Source organism: Thamnophis elegans, chromosome 15, assembly GCF_009769535.1.
Source record: "Thamnophis elegans isolate rThaEle1 chromosome 15, rThaEle1.pri, whole genome shotgun sequence".
Taxonomy (NCBI): Eukaryota; Metazoa; Chordata; class Lepidosauria; order Squamata; family Colubridae; genus Thamnophis; species Thamnophis elegans.
In genome coordinates, this window is record NC_045555.1 from 33,399,298 (window position 1) to 33,417,400 (window position 18,103).

General features: G+C 43.5%; 1 protein-coding gene across 1 annotated transcript; it reads left to right on the forward strand.

Moving 5' to 3' along the window:
- The first annotated feature begins 2,290 nt into the window (after positions 1 to 2,290).
- LOC116518739 lies at positions 2,291 to 9,630 on the forward strand. The gene is made up of 6 exons (XM_032232255.1): positions 2,291 to 4,521; positions 5,525 to 5,654; positions 5,874 to 6,062; positions 6,330 to 6,663; positions 7,835 to 7,999; positions 9,623 to 9,630. The coding sequence occupies exons 1-6, from the start codon at positions 2,291 to 2,293 to the stop codon at positions 9,628 to 9,630; spliced, it is 3,057 nt and encodes a 1,018-aa protein (XP_032088146.1).
- Positions 9,631 to 18,103: the final 8,473 nt, after the last annotated feature.

Consider the following 18,103-nt stretch of genomic DNA (forward strand, 5'->3'; position numbering starts at 1 on the left):
AGGGAAAGATACCTAACCTTTGATGTTTATAATGATTTGATAGTATGGGAATATCTCGAAATGTAGTTGTATTGTTTGTTACAAGTTATGGATGTTGTATTTTCTTTTTACCAATAAAATCTTACAAAAAAAAAAAAAAAAGGGTAAAGTGTTAAGATTGTGTTATCCAGTATTTGGGAAAATTATGGGTGGAGGAAGTAGTAGTCAGACTCCGCTGAATTCTATGTTAAATCATTTTAAAGAAGGATTTATGAGTCAGGATTATGGAATTGAGTGGAGTAAACATGAGCTTAGGAAGTTTTGTGAATCAGAATGGCCCAGATATGGCATTGGGTGGCCTGAAACAGGTACTTTTGACCCCCACATAGTTTTAAAAGTCCATAGGTTGGTGTTTGATCCTAAGCTAGGGAGTTTAACTCAGGCTCCATATATAGATGTTTGGAAAAAATTGATTAATCAACCCCCAGCTTGGTTAAAGAAATGTAAACAACAATGTATTCTTATGGCTGTCAGAGTTACAGACCCCAAAAGTCCTAGGCAGAGACCACCAGTCTTGGCTAGTGCCCCAGAAGAATTGCCACAGCCCCCTCCTTACATGGCACCTAGGGGGGTCAGCTTGCCAGCCACACCGCAATCCTTGTCACTGACATATTCCAGAAGAACTGCCCCCAGCACAGGGGATTCTACAGGTCTGTTATCTATTGAGGGAATCGAGCAGGGATTGGATGCTGTAATTACTAGTATGGAACAAATAAGATATAAAGAGAAAGAAGAAAAGGCCCCTCTAAGCTCACCCGACACAATGGGACCAGAGTTTTGGGAAAAGAAGGAGGAAGAGATGGACCAATTGATGGGAGCTGTGGGTGGAGAAGCGGAACCAGTGTCAGCCAGAACTAGAGCAAAGACAGAGACTGTTTTTACAGCACCACTCAGACGAGTCGACCAATTCTTAGTAAACCCAGATGACCCCTCCCAAGTTTCAACAGGGTCGTTGTTTCAGCATGTTCCTTTTACCACCTCTGATTTGCTTAATTGGAAAATGCACTATGGGCCTTATAGTGCTAAACCAAACGAAGTGGCAGAATTGGTAAAAACTATTGTGGATGCTCATCACCCAACTTGGCTAGATTTACAACAACTTATGGCAACACTTTTCAATGCTGAAGAAAGGGAAAAGATCAGGAATGCAGTGTCTAATATTTTAAAACCAGATGTCCCTGCACGTACAACTTTAGCAGACTTTATTGAACAGCGTTTCCCCTCAAAGGATCCTAATTGGAGTCCTTACGATTCTCATCAATTAAACTTGTTGCTCAATTATCAACAGTTAGTAGTAAAAGCTGTGCGCATAGCAGGAAAGCCCGCAACCAACATGTCGAAACCAAGTTTGATAACCCAAGAAGCTACTGAAAGTCCGGAGGCATTTTATTCTAGATTGGTTGAGGCATATCAGATGTATACTCCTATTGACCCCACCCTTCCTGAAAATGCTCGTATGCTAGCAATGGCTTTTATTTCACAATCAGCTCCAGACATAAGACATAAGCTTCAAAAGTTGGAAGGAGCGTTGGGAAAACCTCTTAGTGAACTCATGGAAGTTGCCAGGAAGACATTTGTCAACAGGGATTTATTGGAGGAGAGAAAAAAGGATAAGCAGATGAAGAAAAAAGCAGAATTGCTAGCCACCGCTTTAATGACTGTGCCAGGGGGAAATAGAGGAAGTAGGGAGAGGACTATAATCCCCTCCTTGGGTCAAAATCAGTGTGCCATATGTCACAGGTATGGGCACTGGAAAAGAGATTGTCCCAGAAGAGAAGGAATTGGGAAAAGGGAGATTGAACAGCCAAGGGTAACTAGAAATCCTTCCCCTTTGCCAAGAAATCTCTCCCTCAGCCGACCCAACACCTTCAGGGGACGTGGAACATTCAGGAAGCCCTTTGATGGCCTGCGAAAGAGAGAAGCCAAGGGATTTTCCCCCGACACTCCTTTGATTGGATTGGCAGAAGCTGAGGAGTGGGATTGACGGGGCAGTGTAGGTTCGATTAGCCTCCCCGAACCTATGGTCTGTCTGAATGTGGGGGGCAAAGAAGTTTCTTTCCTTGTAGATACAGGAGCGACTCGCTCTGTATTAACCCAACCCTTGGGACATATTTCTTCTCAATCTATCAACATTCAAGGGGCAACAGGAAAACCACAAACCCAGCCACTTTTAGAGCCTCTATTATGCACAACGGGAGGAAAAACGTTGACTCACCAGTTTGTTTATCTGCCCAGCTGTCCGCTTCCACTCATGGGTAGAGATTTACTTTGCAAACTTAGAGCACAGATATTTTTTGATGAAAAGGGATCCGTAGGAGTGAAATATGGCAATGTGAATTTAGAGATTCCTAAGGAAGAGGCTTGGAGAATCATGGTGGTGCAGGAAGTCTCAGGAGACAAATGGAGGGAGTTCCGGGTTCCTGGGCTGTGGGTGGAAGATAACCCCCCTGGTTTTGCTGCTCTCCACACCCCTATCATTGTTGAGGAACTACCAATGAGCCTTCCTGTATGCATCCGCCAGAGGGGGTACCCAAGAGAGATTGTGCAGGCTATTCAGGAAGTCATACAAATGTATCTGACTTATAAGATTCTAGTGCCCACTGACTCCCCATGGAATTCACCGATTCTGCCTATACCAAAAGGGGAAGGGAAATATCGAATGGCTCAGGATCTTCGTCGGGTCAACAGTTCAACAGTCACAATTTATCCCACGTTGCCAAATCCTTATGTGTTACTTGGGTTAATTCCACCAGAAGCTAAATGGTTTTCAGTTATTGATTTAAAAGATGCCTTCTTCTCTATACCCATTCATAAAAAAAGCCAGCACTTGTTTGCCTTTGAATGGGAAAATCCGACAACAGGAAGGAAACAGCAGTATACTTGGACACGCCTTCCACAGGGATATAAAAATTCTCCAACGCATTTTAGCGCGGCGTTAGCTACGGACTTGGAAATTCTAGATTTACCCCCTCCTGATGTTGTGTTACAATATGTGGATGATCTTTTGGTGACAGGGCAAACAGAAGAGGATTGTCATGCCAATACAGCAGCCCTGTTACTTCTGTTACAAGAAAAAGGCTATAAAGCTTCTAGGGCCAAAGCACAATTGGTCCAATTGAATGTTAGGTATTTGGGATATGATATCCAGCAGGGGCAAAGAACTTTGGGACATGAAAGGAAGGAAGCCATTTGTCAATTACCAGCCCCAAGAAATAGGAAGGAATTGAGAGGCTTTTTAGGAGCAGCAGGATTTTGCCGCATTTGGATTCCTAACTTCGCGTTGTTAGCAAAGCCACTTTATGAAGCTACAAAAGGGAATGAAAAGGAACCTTTGCGGTGGGAAAAAGAGGAACAGAAAAGTTTTTTGAACTTAAAACATGCTTTGACTCAAGCCCCGAGTCTGGGACTGCCTAATTTAGACAAACCTTTTCATTTATTTGTGGACACTAAACAGAATATGGCTGTGGGGGTGTTAACTCAGAAGATGGGAACGTGGTATCGACCAGTTGCATATTTGTCAAAACAATTGGATCAGGTAGCAAAAGGGTGGCCCTCTTGTCTTAAGGCTGTAGCAGGCACGGCTTTACTTACTCAGGAAGCAAATAAACTTACTTTTGGACAGCAGTTGAATATCTACACCCCCCATGCTCTTCGGGCTGTTCTGGATCAGAAGGGCCATTTGTGGCTTACCAATCCACGTATGTTGAAGTATCAGGGGCTTATTACACATAACCCCCTCATCAAACTTGTTCAGTCATATGCTTTGAATCCTGCCACTCTGTTGCCTGAACCAGACTCTGAGATCTCTCATGATTGTTTGCAAACTATTGAGGAAACCTATGCTAGTCGCCCAGATTTGAAAGATGAACCCTTTTCCGACCCGGATGCAACCCTTTTTACCGATGGAACCAGTTTTATCCATGAAGGTGTAAGGAAAGCAGCTTATGCCATAGTTACTCTTGATGATGTATGGGAAGCCAAGCCCTTACCTGCAGGAACTAGTGCCCAGTTGGCAGAATTACATGCACTCACTAGGGCATTGGAATTAGCAAAAGGTCTACGTGTCAACATTTACACAGACTCCAAATATGCCTTTCTTACAGTTCAAGTGCATGGAGCTTTGTATAAAGAAAGAGGTCTTATTACAGCAGGAGGAAAGGACATTAAATATGGACCCCAAATTTTGCGTCTATTGGACAGTGTGTGGGCTCCCAAACAAGTTGCCATTATGCATGTACGAGGTCATCAGAAGGGGATTTCAACAGCTGAAAGAGGAAACCACAAGGCTGATCAGGTGGCAAGGGCAGCAGCTTTGGATCCATTCTCCCTGCAAGCTAACTGCCTTACTTTGTGGATCCCGAACCAAGAGGATGAACCCCCCTCATATAGCCACTCGGAAGTCCAGCAAGCTGAAGCTATAGGGGCAGAACTAGTAAATGGGTGGTGGACTCTGCCGGACAACCGGGTGTTTGTACCTCAGCAGTTAGCATGGGAGGTTGTTTCTTCCCTGCATAGGCATTTACATTTAGGAAAGACAGCTTTGAGAAAGGCTTTAACAAGGGAAGTCTATATTAACAATTTGTCTAGTCTAGCAGCTGCTGTTTGTTCTCGATGTCAGGTGTGTGCTGCTAATAACCCACGTCAGGGCCCAAGTCTTCCCCCTGGGCACCAACCTAGGGGGGCTTATCCTTTTGATTATTTAATGATCGACTTTACGGACATGCCGAAAGTGGGATCATACACTGCTATGTTAGTTGTTGTTTGCACATACACAGGGTGGCCTGAATGTGTTCCCACTAGAACGAAAAAAGCTTTGGAGGTAACCCGAACTCTGTTAAATGTAGTTATTCCACGATATGGGTTGCCCTCACGTATCTCTTCAGATAATGGGCCTGAGTTCATTCATGCAGCCACTCAGAAGGTTGCCCAGGTATTGGGGATTACCTGGAAGTTACACTGTTCGTTCCACGCTCAATCGGCGGGTGTCGTTGAAAGAGTTAATAGAACTATAAAGAATAAATTGGCTAAAATTTGTCAGGAAACTCATCTGAAATGGCCAGATGCCCTCAGCATGGCGTTGCTGGCCGTGAGGTGCGCACCCACAGGGGGGCTGGGTGTCTCACCATATGAGTTAATGTATGGAAGGGTTCCTAATTTGGTTAGTCCACAGGTGTTGCCCACTCCTCAAGTGGCAGACACAGTAAAAATCAAACAGTTGCAAGCCTTGAATACTGTTGTCCATCAATTACAAAAATATGTGCTGTCATGTCGTCCTCATGTGATTGTAACTCCAGTACATAATTTCCACCCAGGACAGGAGGTCTGGGTAAAGGACTGGAAAAAGGTGCCTTTGGAACCCAAATGGTGTGGGCCATATACTGTTGTTATTTGTTCTCCCCTTGCTGTTAAGGTAGCTGAAATTAAGCCTTGGATCCATTGGACACGCCTGAAATTGGCTGCAACCCCGTGTGAGACTGTTTCCAAGGACTCTGTCCAGCCTCTACACCCTGCCAAAAGGAGAAGACGAAGGAAGGACGCCACCTCGCCTGCTGATTCACGGGACGCAATCGCTCTACGGCCAGGTGGTGAAGACCCCTCTGCAGGTGTCGCTCCAGGTACCGCCGACACCCATCGCACAGGCAACGCATCGCGTCTCCCGTGGAACCTTCGTCCCCGTCCAACGCGGAGAACCAACCATGGATTCCAACCACCGTCTGCGCCAGACTGCGTGCATTAGGAATGGTCTGATCCCAGCGATCTTAGTCGTGATTTTTCTCTTATCTGTTTCTGTTCTCCTTAACTTTCTCTATTTCTATGCCACCATGACAAATAAGATCGCCCGAGGGGCGCCGCCAGTGCAGATATGGGAGGTTCCCCCTGATTATGAGGACCCATTTCCTGAAGGGGGGAATGTGATTAGTGGGAGTACCTCGCAGCCACCATATGTGAGGGATGGGAAAAAGGGCACCCAACAAACACCAGATGTCAGGGCCCTCACAGTGACGAATGACTCCCCTGTAAAGGTAACTTCTGAACCACTGCTAGAAGAAATGGGACCAGGGCCTTTTCCTCCTTGTAGGCATTGCTTCTATAAGGTCCCGAGCACACAGGGACTCGGTTTTGCCTATGTAAAATGCTGGGTAGTAGATTGCCATCCAGAGGAAGGGTTATCCCCCTGTTCCGAGGGATCCAGGAACTATTGGCAATGTAGATTGGACCCCAATGTTACTTGGGCACCAAGTGAATATTATAATTCAACCATAATGTGCCATACTTTGAGGCCCATTCAGAGACCATACCCAGAACCCTATCTGGAAAGGACAGGGACTCGGGGTAAGCGGACACCCCTTGATTTTAGTTTGGACATGAAATATGACATAACGAATGATCAGCTTCCGATCATGGTGAGGATATATTGTCAAATCATGGGTAATGTGAGAAATGTGTGGTTGCTGCAATGGTGGTCAGATGAAGAGAATCTGTCAAGTATGAAACCTCAGGTACTGAGCGAGACTCGGCACCTCGGCATAATACGTAATTATGATGAGAAATCTAGTTGCTTGAAGGTCTGGATCACTCATTCTAATTACTCGGAATCATACCAGTGCCGAGCTGTGACACTTGGTAAGATCATAAGCAGAACGGCAACAGTCACATTGAATGCAGAAGGAAAAGGGATGGTGGTTCTGGAGCCGCTCTTGCAACCAGGTAGGAACCTCCATCCCACACCCATTCTTCCCAAAGGTGGGAAGGATGGATTAGATGGGAAGGGACCTATAACCCCTGCCCCATTGGAATGCACTGCATGCCTAATGGGAACAAGAGGAAATACTTTAAAGTTCAAAATGGGCAAACCTAAATCCTGTCAGAACTTCAATCTTCCGAATTGTACTTTTGGAAGGAAGCAACCCCGTCTCTATAGCCAATGTGAGGGATCTGAAGGGGTGGTATGTTATCTGCCTGCAACACCAGGGCTGGATGAGTGTGGCCCATGTCTTACCAAAGCTAAGGTGGGGCCTCGTACCATTGTTACAATGAACTACCACACTCAGGCCCCAGTGGACTGCACCCCTCAGAAAAAGACATGTGTATCTAACGGTACCATGTATAACTATTGCATTCAGAAAAAACAGCTTGTTTGTTATCAACCAACCACTCCAGTTCGCATAAAAGTCAGTGTATGGGCCGGCCTGGCCCTACTTGACAACCCCAAGGAATCTCAGCTTTACCACCTCACCACAGTTACTGCTTTAAAACAAGGACAGAAGCCCATCACCGTAGCATTTGGTGTATGTGCTGCAATGGATAGGGTGGCTTACAGAAGCTGTGGAAGTCAGGGATGGAGACAAACTTATTACCACAATCATAAGTATCTCTGTCCCCGATCCCATGTCTACTGCCAAGGATGTCAGAATCCAAGTCGGGATTTGTATTCTCCTTGTGCAGATCGCATGGACAAAAAGAAACCCGTGCAGAGGATGGGATTGTGTCTGTCAACATACTGGAGGAGGTTATCCTACTTCTCCTCATCTAGGATGTCCCTATATTTCCAATTTTCGCCGCCTCCCAAATTCAAACTCAGTCGCTTTTGAAGTGTCCCGCAATCACCCAGAGGAAGAAAGTTATGGGATAGGCATTGATGGAAATGGGGCTGACCCACTGGCATACATTACAATAAGGGTGGAAACTTTGAAGGAAGGGGAGGAAAAGTCATTAGGATGGTCTGTATATGATAACCTTCGAAAGTTAGAGGAACCCCTTCCTCTTAGCCCTAAGGCTGTGAATTTGTTTGTAGAAATGGCTGAAGAAGTAGCAAAAGCCTTAACTGTTAAGAATTGCTTTGTTTGTGGAGGAACTAACATGGGAGAAAAATGGCCATGGGAAGCCCTCGAAGCAACCCCAGAGGTATATAACAATATGACCCTCAAAGGCAACCTCACTCAACGAACACAGCATACGGGTATTGTTTGGACCCTAACTACAAATTTGGTGGGCCACAGCTGTTTCTCTCGAAATGGATCATATCCTGTGGGTCATCTAATTTGTTTAGGGGAATGGGATGATACTTATACCAAGTGGTCATCACCATCTAATCTCTCTCAACCCCCCAAGTTTGATCTTTCACTCTTACCATACCTAAAGGAGCCACAGTATTCATCTGGCCCATGGGAAGCCCCTGAGAACATGTATTGGATTTGTGGCACACTTGCCTATGAAATTCTTCCTGCAGACTGGGCGGGCTCCTGTGTTCTTGGGTGGATAAAACCTTCTTTCTTTTTATTACCCATCCAATCACGACAGGTGCTGGGAATTCCAGTGTATGACTCAGTCGGTCCCATTCGTCAGAAAAGAGAAGTGAACACAGCCTTCTCTAACTTTCCTTGCAAGGAACTTACTGAATATGAGAAATCAGATACATGGAGTTCAGAGAGAATTGTATGCACGTATGGAAGGGCCACTGCCAAGGTCCTGACACTTATGGGACACACAGGAGAGGAACATGAGTATGTGGGGCTCATAGGCAATAGGGAGCCTGATACTTATGAAACTCCACAATAATCTTAGGATTGGGTGAAGTTTCAACAGGGGGGAATGAAACAGCATGGGGTCCACCATTGAACCCCTCAATACTTAATCAGGCTACTTGTCTTCTTCTAACTCAAAACTTCAAAATTAAAAACTCTGCTTATGCTCTTTCACCTAAAGAACAGACATAAGGAACATATTTCTTTCTGCTTAAAACACAGGAAAATAGTTTTTTCGCAAGTAGGAAAACTGGGTGGGCAGTTAACCACATTATCTTAGTCATAGAGCGCAGTTTAGGATAATCAAAGTTCAACTTGTAAACAAGCTATAGGTTAACCATATTTTTAGCAATATATCTGAGTGGCGTTCTGACTTTTCCTCTTTCTGCATGAGTAACTAAGATTCACTTCTCTTTTAGTTTCACTTTACTTCCCTATTGTGGTTTGGGAATCATGTATTGTAAGTTTCCTTAAATATTTGTAATTTACCCGAAATAACCTTGTGCTGACTTAGGTGAGAAGTTATGACCTGGACTAGTGCACGCCTATATGACGTCTATATGATTTGTAATAACCATTTCAAAGGTATAAAACCTCTGTCAAAATGTACCTAAGTCAGATCAGTTAGGTGGAAATCTACTGGTCTCTTGAATGCATTCAATAATAATAAACCTTTCTTCTCTGGAAAAGGTATCGTCTCATATTCTTACGTAAGTAGAAAGGCAGACCCTGATTTTGCCATTACACTATGGCTGCAGACTTGGAGACCCCAACGTCTTTTTACCTTCCTTGGTTCTCCTTCTCATTCTAGAGGAATAGGCAGTATTCATGTCATGGGCCAGAGTCTTTATGAGACTGTAAGGTTGGTAGTGATTTATGATCTGTTTTCTGTTCCTTTTCTCCTGGGTCTCCAGTGGGGCTTTCTGGGTGCATCTTCTGCAGCCTTTGAGAGAAAAGATGTTCTTTGAAAGAGAACAATGAAAATATTGATCTTGAAACTTTTCTTCCACAAAGAAAAAGTGTTCAATGGCCTCATCCATTGGACTTTCTTTTTTCAGATAACTAAAGTTTAAAATACTATAGATGTATTTGAGAAGTCTGCGCTTGTTTATTTCATACTGTTCAAAATTTGTAAGGATCCAGACTTTCCCTTCAATGGTTCCTGGCAAACGCATAAGTGTTAAATGGAAAGGAAGGATTCTGTCCCAAATGGAATCATATTCTACAAAATGAACAAAGATGTTGACTTGTCTCCACTTAGAGAGGGCCTCCCTGAGGGCTGCTGTATATCCAATCTTTGAGAACAGTTGTGATATAACAACACAAATTCCATTCCTGACAAGCATAGGAGTAAAAGTCCTCATGAAATTCTCTCTTTTCTCTGTGTCTGAAGCAAAGAGGCCAATCAAGGTCCATCTGAAATGGAGCAGCAGTTGGACAATTGCTGGGTATTGGAACCCTTGTTTGGGCTCCATTCGGTGGAAAAAGGGGAATTTCCTTTTATCACTCAGAGCCTCTTCAGCTATTTCATGATTGACCTGAAAAATGCATTTTTTTCTGTTATATTTGGGGTCATATCAAATCCAGAATATTAAATTTTAATAAATCCTTCCTGGTTCTCACGAATGTATTAGAATAGTTAATTAGACATTGTTTAAAATATTAAAGACAGAATATTAGCAAGATTGTATAATAAAAGTAGAAAATAATAAACAAATTAAAAAACTATAAAAATGTAAATCATTTTACTGTATCTCATCCCTACAATTTATTGCAATTATGTTAACATATGCAAATGCCAACTGCAGTATTCTATTGAAATAAAGGGCCTATTACAATTTTTGAGGATTGTTGATTCTTTTTCTGCTTCTATGGCCCAGATTCTTTGTGGAGGAATCTTTTTAGTTTCTTCTCCAGTTGTACAAGAAACAGGGAGACCTCAGTTCCTAATACAATTTGTCAGTAGTACAATCCAAGATTGGTCTTTAACTGAAGTTTTGTCTGTTCTAACAGCCACAATTTTCAGAGTCTGTCAGTTTCCATAGATTAAATTTTATGCCAATACCCAAGTCTTCTTTTCAGGGTATACAATCCAATGTGTAAGTATGATAATATCACATCATCAGTGTAAATCAGCTTGTTCTAATATGAATTTAGCATGCTAGACATTTGTACCTAAAACACAACTTACAACAAAATAAAAGAGTTGGAAGGGATCTTGGAGGTCTTCTAGTCCACCCCTGCTCAAGCAGCAGACCCTATACACATACAGACTGGGTGAAACCAGGCTTAATGTGAGAGGGATCCTGCAGTCTTAGTGGAGAACCAATTAAATATGAGTCAAGAGTGTGCAGCAGCAGCAGCCAAAAAGTGCAGAGAAGAGCAACCAGGATGATGAGGGGACTGGAGGCTAAAACATAAGATGAATGGTTGGAGGAACTGGGCATGGCTGGTCTAGTGAAGAGAAGGACCAGGGGAGACATGATAGTAGTTTTCCAATATTTGAGGGGCTGCCACAGAGAGGAGGAGGTCAAGCTATTTTTCAAAGCACATGAAGGCTGGAAAGGAATAATGGATGGAAACTGAACAAGGAGACATTCAACTTGGAAATAAGGAGAAATTTTCTGACAGTGAGACCAAACAACCAATGGAACAGAAGTTGCCTTCAGAAGTTGTGGGAGTTTCATTCCTGGAAGCTTTCAAGAAGAGACTGGACAGCCATCTGTCAGAAATGGTGTAGGGTCTGCTTGGACTAGATGACCTACAAGGTCCCTTCCAACTCTGTTAATCTGTATCTCTATACTTTCCAAACAAGTGGCTGTCCAGTCTCTTCTTAAAAGCCTCCAGTGATGAATCACCCACAATTTCTGAAGGTTAGATGTTCCATTCCTCACCATTAGGAAATTTCTTCTTATTTCTAGGTTGTTTCTCTCCTTGATTAGTTTCCATCCATTGTTTCTTCTCTTGCTTTCTAGTACTTTGAAACCTCCTCTTCTTTGTGGCACCCCCTCAAATATTGGTACACTACAATTATGTCACCCCTAGTCCTTTTCACTAGACTAGACATACTGAATTCATGCAACTGTTCCTCATATGTTTTACTCTCCAGGCCCTTAATCATCTTTGTTCCTCTTTTCTGCACTCTTTCCAGAGTCTCTACATCTTTTTTATATAATATGGTGACCAAAATTCAATGCACTATTCCAAGTATGGTCTTGCCAAGACAAGTATAAAGCAGTACCAGTACTTCATATGACCTTGATTTTATCCCTCTGTTAATGCAACCTAGGACTGAATTGGCTTTTTTGGCTGCTGCCACATATTGCTGGCTCATATTTAAGATTCCAAGATCCCTCTCACAGTTCGTGCTATTAAGCCAGGTTTCACCCAATCTGTACCTGTACATTTGGTTTTTCTAGCCTAAGTGTAAAACCTTACATTTCTCTACATTGAGTTTCATGTTGTTATATAGGCCGAGGGTTCAAGTCCATCTAGATCCATGTTCTGGGGTGTTGGCTATTCCTGCCACTTTAGTGTTTTCAAATTTGATGATTTCCCCATCTATCCCCTACCCAAATCATTCATGAAGATGTTGAATAGTACTGAGCCTAAAATTAAACCTTGGCGTCCCCCCACTGATTGTTTCAATCCGTGTAGATGTAGTTCCATTGAGGACAACAGGCTGAGTCCATCTGGGGCAGATGCTGTCTATCCCACATATTTTTAGCTTAAGCTAGAAATAGGATGTGGTTTACTTTATCAAAGCGTTTTTGAAATCCAAGTACTTTATACTACGTGCACTGCATTTCACTGGTTCACTAATTTAGTAATTTTTGTCTAATAATGAAATAACATTAATTTATTATTTCTTTTTTGATCCTGCCTAAGTCCTAGTAAGTCATTCATATCTATACTGAACAACAAGGGTTCAAATATGCATTTTTTCCTTCCCCCTTGGTAAGCATAGATCCTTCTTTTCATGGCTCCATTAAGCCCAAACCTCCCTCTTAAACAAGGGCTTGGATCAGGGCCAACAGTCTGACCTCCCATTTTGAGGGCAATCAATTTCCTCCAACATATTTCTCTGTTTATTGAGTCAAATGCTGCATTAACATCTAGAAAGCCAGCAAACCTTGTTTTACCTCATTGCTATACATTAGATATTTCAAGACAAAGTTGTTGCCAATATTAGATTATTAACATGCATTATTTCGTATAAAATCTATATAGCTTTTAATGCTACCTAAAACCTTTTCGTTCTTCTGCAAGGAATGAATTTTTCTCAAGTTTAACTAAAAGGATTGTGGCATAAATTTTAGCCACAATATCTATTTGATCTATAATTTCTAAAGTCCTTTTTATTCCAATTTTTAGAGAGATAAAAAGCTACTATTGCCAACTTCAATCTGAATGGATAAGGCTGGCATTATTTTGTATGTGAAAATGAAGGTGCCAATAGAGGCTCCAACAACCAGGGATATTTTTTGTTCAGTGAAATAGTTGGTAGAATGTCTTCTCCAGGGAATGGATTGCTTGCATTTCAGGCCTTTTATGATTAATCTCAACATAGCAATAACTATACTGTCAGATCCCTAACATGATATTGCCATTTAAATGGAGGGAGGGGGGAACATGGGGTTAAGCTGTATATTTATAACTTTTTTTCCTAACTTCTAAGTGCCCTGCAGTATTCTCACCTTCTTTGAAATGTAATAAGGAGAGAGGGCCATGTGGATTGTTTCAGTTTTCTGATAGTGGAAGAAGATCCTGGGAATGGCTCCTTACCTGTTTCTCAAAACAGCCTTTACAAGAAATATCTTCACCCCTGTGGATTGGCTGAAGCCACATTCGGACTGGAGGGAGGGATTCTAAAGCCCTATTTCTAACTGTATAGGTTGGGAGGGAATTTAGAGTCTGCTTCACCTGTCCTGCTATCACTTCTTCTCAATAAAAGGTTCCTTTTGAAATATCACGTTTCAAGAGTCTACATTTTCTTGGGAAAGAAGGAGAGGTAGATCCTTACAATAGCACTTACATGCTGCTTCATAGTGTTTTACACTCTCTAAGCAGTTTACAGAGTCAGCCTCTTTCCCGCAACAATCTGGGTTCTCATTTTACCAACCTCGGAAGGATGGAAGTCTGAGTCAGTCTTGAGCCTGGTGAGATTTGATCTCCTGGCGCTAGTGATCAACAGAAGTAGCCTGCAGTTCTGCACTCTAACCATTGCACCACCATGGCTCATGAACATAATGTGGTAAAATATTGACATTATAATATGGAGAAAAATAGCTCTTGAATTTCATGGAGAAGACATGATTCCATCTATTGCTCACCCACCACCACCCACCACTCACTTTACCAGAAGGAGAAAAACACACACAAACCTGTGGGACTTTATAGCTGCCTCCTAATGTTGACATCTGGATGGAGATGTCCCTTCTAGCTCCATCAAGAAGAGCCAGAAGGTTCTCCTTCCCTCCACAGCCATAGTTGGGAACATTGGCTTCTCCAATGGAGAGAATGTCCACCAAGGCATCTGAAGTGGATGTTGTAGCCCAGTGTGAGATTGTGCAGGAGCTGGGAATTCTTGTTGACCATTTGAATGGCAAAAATGAATCGTAAGCCATATGTAAAATCATAAACATCCCTATTGTAAAAAAAGTATTATTATAATCAACAGCAACAACAAATACTTCTTTTAATATATAATCTTCCAGACACCTACTGAGCCTTAAGCCAGCATTGATCCAAAAGCAATGATCAGTTACACAAACATGGAAATTTGATGAGGTTCATCAACTACAACTGATTCCAACACTACTTTAAATAAAATTCATCATTCAAGGGAGAAATTAAGGATTGAACAGAGAGAGGAAAATAATCTGCACCCCTTTCAGCTTTTTTCAGACACATTTTTGGATTTGAGTCTCTTTCACAAAATCAGACAAAAGAGAGAAGCCATGGAAATCAAAATCATTCAGGAAATTAGACACATTTCCCTAATATAGGAATAAATGAAAAATAAAAACCAGAAAAGATGGAGAGTGTTAGAATGGAGGGAGTGCAACTCCATCACCCTGAATGACTTACGAATCATGGAAAACAAACTGAACAGAAGGAGCCACATTGAAAAGCAACTTTACATGCAATATTTCATCTCCACTGATGACTATACCAAGGAGATGGTCTCCTGGCCTGTAAAAGCTCTGTGGAAGGAGGAAGGAGGAGCCCACGTCCCACTGCCGCCCATTTCCATGCATGGGGCACTCAGGGGTAAGCAAAGTCCAGACCCATAGAAAAGGCCCAAGATGGCCAGAAAGAAGGAGGGCATCTTGGGGAGACCCCTATCCTCCACTCCTGGTAAGAGACTAACCTGGTTTTTGAGAAGCCATAAAGGGTTGGGTCTTCCAAGAGGGATCTAGCGTTGCCCGGGAGGAAAAGGCAACCGGCCTCACCCTGGAGGGGACACTCCATGACTCTGAGGAAGGTGGGGGTCCCCGTGGGCCCTCCAGAGCCCCATAGTGGTCTGAAGATGTTACCTCCATTTTGAAAAGAACAAACACAATTGAAGAGATCATTCATTACTAACCAATTTTGTGTAATATACAAACCAGGATTCCGTACGACCATCAGAAGTGAAACAGTCCACAATTACCATATTTGGACTTATAACCCCAAGATCCTGATCCTGGTTTGGAAGCCATCTTGGTTGGTTCTTGCAATTCTCTAAGCCAGGGGTGTCAAACTCAATTGGGTGACACAACTCTTTTTGTGTGACAGTGGGTGGTTCCTGTTGAAACTAAGAATGCCTAGAGTGTCGGTCGCCTTGGGATAAACCATGGTTTCTAGGCTTCCATCTTATGCCAGTGTAGAAGGACATCTAAAAGTCGCAATTGTCTGGCTGTTTCTTCCTCTGTTGTGAATTGTCTGTGTGGGAAGAGTTCAGTGGGGTCTGGAAGCCTTTCAGTGCATTTCTTTTGATGACGACACTCAGGTCATCCATGAAGCAATAGCAATAGCAGTTAGACTTATATACCGCTTCATAGGGCTTTCAGCCCTCTCTAAGCGGTTTACAGAGTCAGCATATTGCCCCCACAGTCTGGGTCCTCATTTCACCCACCTCGGAAGGATGGAAGGCTGAGTCAACCTTGAGCCGGTGAGATTTGAACCGCTGAACTTCAGATAACAGTCAGCTGAAGTGGCCTGCAGTACTGCACCCTAACCACTGCACCACCTCGGCTCTAAAAGCGGCAGCAAAATGTAGGTGTGGTTTTGAAATACATAGTATTCTAGTTCAGGGAGGACAGTTTCTGCAATGACTCCTGATATTGGGGGTCCCCTTTTCTTTGCTCCTACATTTCTTTTTTGAAAGTGAAGAAGGGATGTTGGCAATAATGGAGCAGCTTCATGATTTGTATTGTTCTGATCTGTGTTGTCCTCTTCTTCTCTTTTTCCATCTGTTCCTTTGCATGGTGGATGGGGAGGGAGGGATGGAAATAGAGCCACTACCTTCAAGGATGACCATGATCTCACCACGAGCCACATTGAAGCCTGGTAGTTTTCTCACAACTGGTGTGGATGATGTGACTGTGCTGTTCGAGGGGAGGGAGGGTCAGAAGCTTAAGAGTTGTGCCAGTCATTTAGCCAGGTTCTAGGAAGGGGTCTCTCACAGTGCTACAATAGGTCTGAGGGGGGCTCCTATTTCATGTATCTTGGGGAGTCCATAAAATCTCACTGTGGCTCTCATTGTCCCACACTCCTTTTCCACTATTCACTTCTTTTGTTTGAGTTGTGTGAGAGAAACGTGTAGCTGTGAGACCGTCATTCCCATCTCTGGTGCTTTTGCTGGTCTGCATGCAGAGGGATCCTTGAGGAGGATGAAGGCCTTCCGTTCAGGATCTGTGTGGTTCATTACCACCGTTGAGAGGCCTTTGGCTGATGGTGAAATAATAACGTCCTGATCTTGTTTCCGGCCTTTTCAAGGTGTGTTGCTCCTTCTGGGCTGAGTGTGTTGCTGGGTTTGTATGTGACCAGCATGGCCGACACTTTTGTGCTCTTTTTCTGGCTCTTCTCTCTCTCCTCTGAGGCATCTGGATCCCAAGGCTGCTCTCAGTTCTCTTGGTGCAGCATCTTACTGGGTAAACCTCTCAGCCTGTTCGAGGATTCATGGTTCCTGCTGGCTGAAACTTGCAGGCTTTGCACTCTGCACATGCACAGACACTCCCTGAACTCTTGGTGCAAATGGAAAGGATGGAATTTGAGGGGTGGATGGAAGCCAGAGATGGGTTCCGGATGCTGCTACTGCCGGTTTGCTCAGGGACGCGCTGCACTCATGCACTTGATGTGCCCTACACACTCATGTGCAGTACTAAAAAAAATGTTTCTGCACTTGTGCAGAAGCAAAAAACAAGATAGTGGCACCTATGGCACTGCCGAGAGAATCAGTTTGGGGGCATGGCAGGCTGAGTTACTACCTACTCGGCCGAACCAGTCCAAACCGGAAGGAACCCAACTCTCATGGAAGCATTGCGAAAAGGAAACTGAAGAAAAGAGGAGGGTCAAAAGCCCCCGGGGGTCTCCTGAGGAGCCTTGCCTTGCGTCTCCTCTCTATCTATTTTGCTACACTTAGCAGAGAGCTAGCCTAGATTGTTAACTCCACACCAGCAATCCGGTCCCTCGTGGGGTGGCTATGTTAGACAGGCCCCTCAATTCTTTCAATTTAGTCAGCCAATCAATGAATTTAAAATATCCAATATCTATCTCCCTGGGGCTTTTCCTTCAGCTGGCAGGAAGAGGAGGAGCAAAGCGAAGCCGCTTCGGCCACTGTCTTCCAGAAGCCCCACTGGGACTGAAAAGGTGTCCTTTTGGCCAGGAAGAGATCAGCTGCGGATGTGGAACTGTGCTTAATCTGAGCAGAAGGAACAGCCCTTCCCCAAACCTGGTCAGCACTACTCCCGCCTCCCCAGTGTCTAAGCTGCAGCAAGTGAAGTGGCACGGGTGGTAGGGAAAATGAAGCTTCTTTGCCAGCCTCCCAGCTGGCAAAACAGAAATTATCACCAACTGGAAGTTATGTGTGTGTGTGTGAGAGAGAGGGGGGAGAGAGTGAGAAAGAAAGAGTAAGAGATTAAAAAAGGAAGGAAGAGAGAGAGAGAGGGAAAGAGAAAGAAAGTTGGAGAGAGAGAGACACACACAAGAAGGAAGGAAGAAAAAGAAAGGAAGGAAGGAAGGAAAGAAAGAAAAAAGAAAGAAAGAAAGAGGGAAAGAGAGAGAGATAAGAAAGGAAGGATGGAAGGAAGGAAGGAAGGAAGGAAGGAAGAGAAAGAGAACTTATGATCACAATAGAGCCCAAAATTTTGGTTGCTTAGCAAGAGTGTTGTTAAATGACTTTCACCACATTTTAAAAGTTGGTCACTCCCACACAGTCACATGACCACCAAGCTACACCCACAAAATAGGCTACACCTAGAGAATAAAAATTTTTAAACCCACCACTGGACTATGGCCTCCCATATATTCCTAAATGGTGCCTTTATGTTGCA

What these genes read in the sequence shown, in the direction of transcription:
- LOC116518739 (XM_032232255.1), top strand. Translation starts at nt 2,291, where the DNA reads ATGGGTAGAGATTTACTTTGCAAACTTAGAGCACAGATATTTTTTGAT. An exon ending in CTCTGCAGGTGTCGCTCCAG is followed by an intron (nt 5,655 to 5,873) that starts GTACCGCCGACA and finishes ATGACAAATAAG; the next exon opens with ATCGCCCGAGGGGCGCCGCC. An exon ending in CGAATGACTCCCCTGTAAAG is followed by an intron (nt 6,063 to 6,329) that starts GTAACTTCTGAA and finishes AGGCCCATTCAG; the next exon opens with AGACCATACCCAGAACCCTA.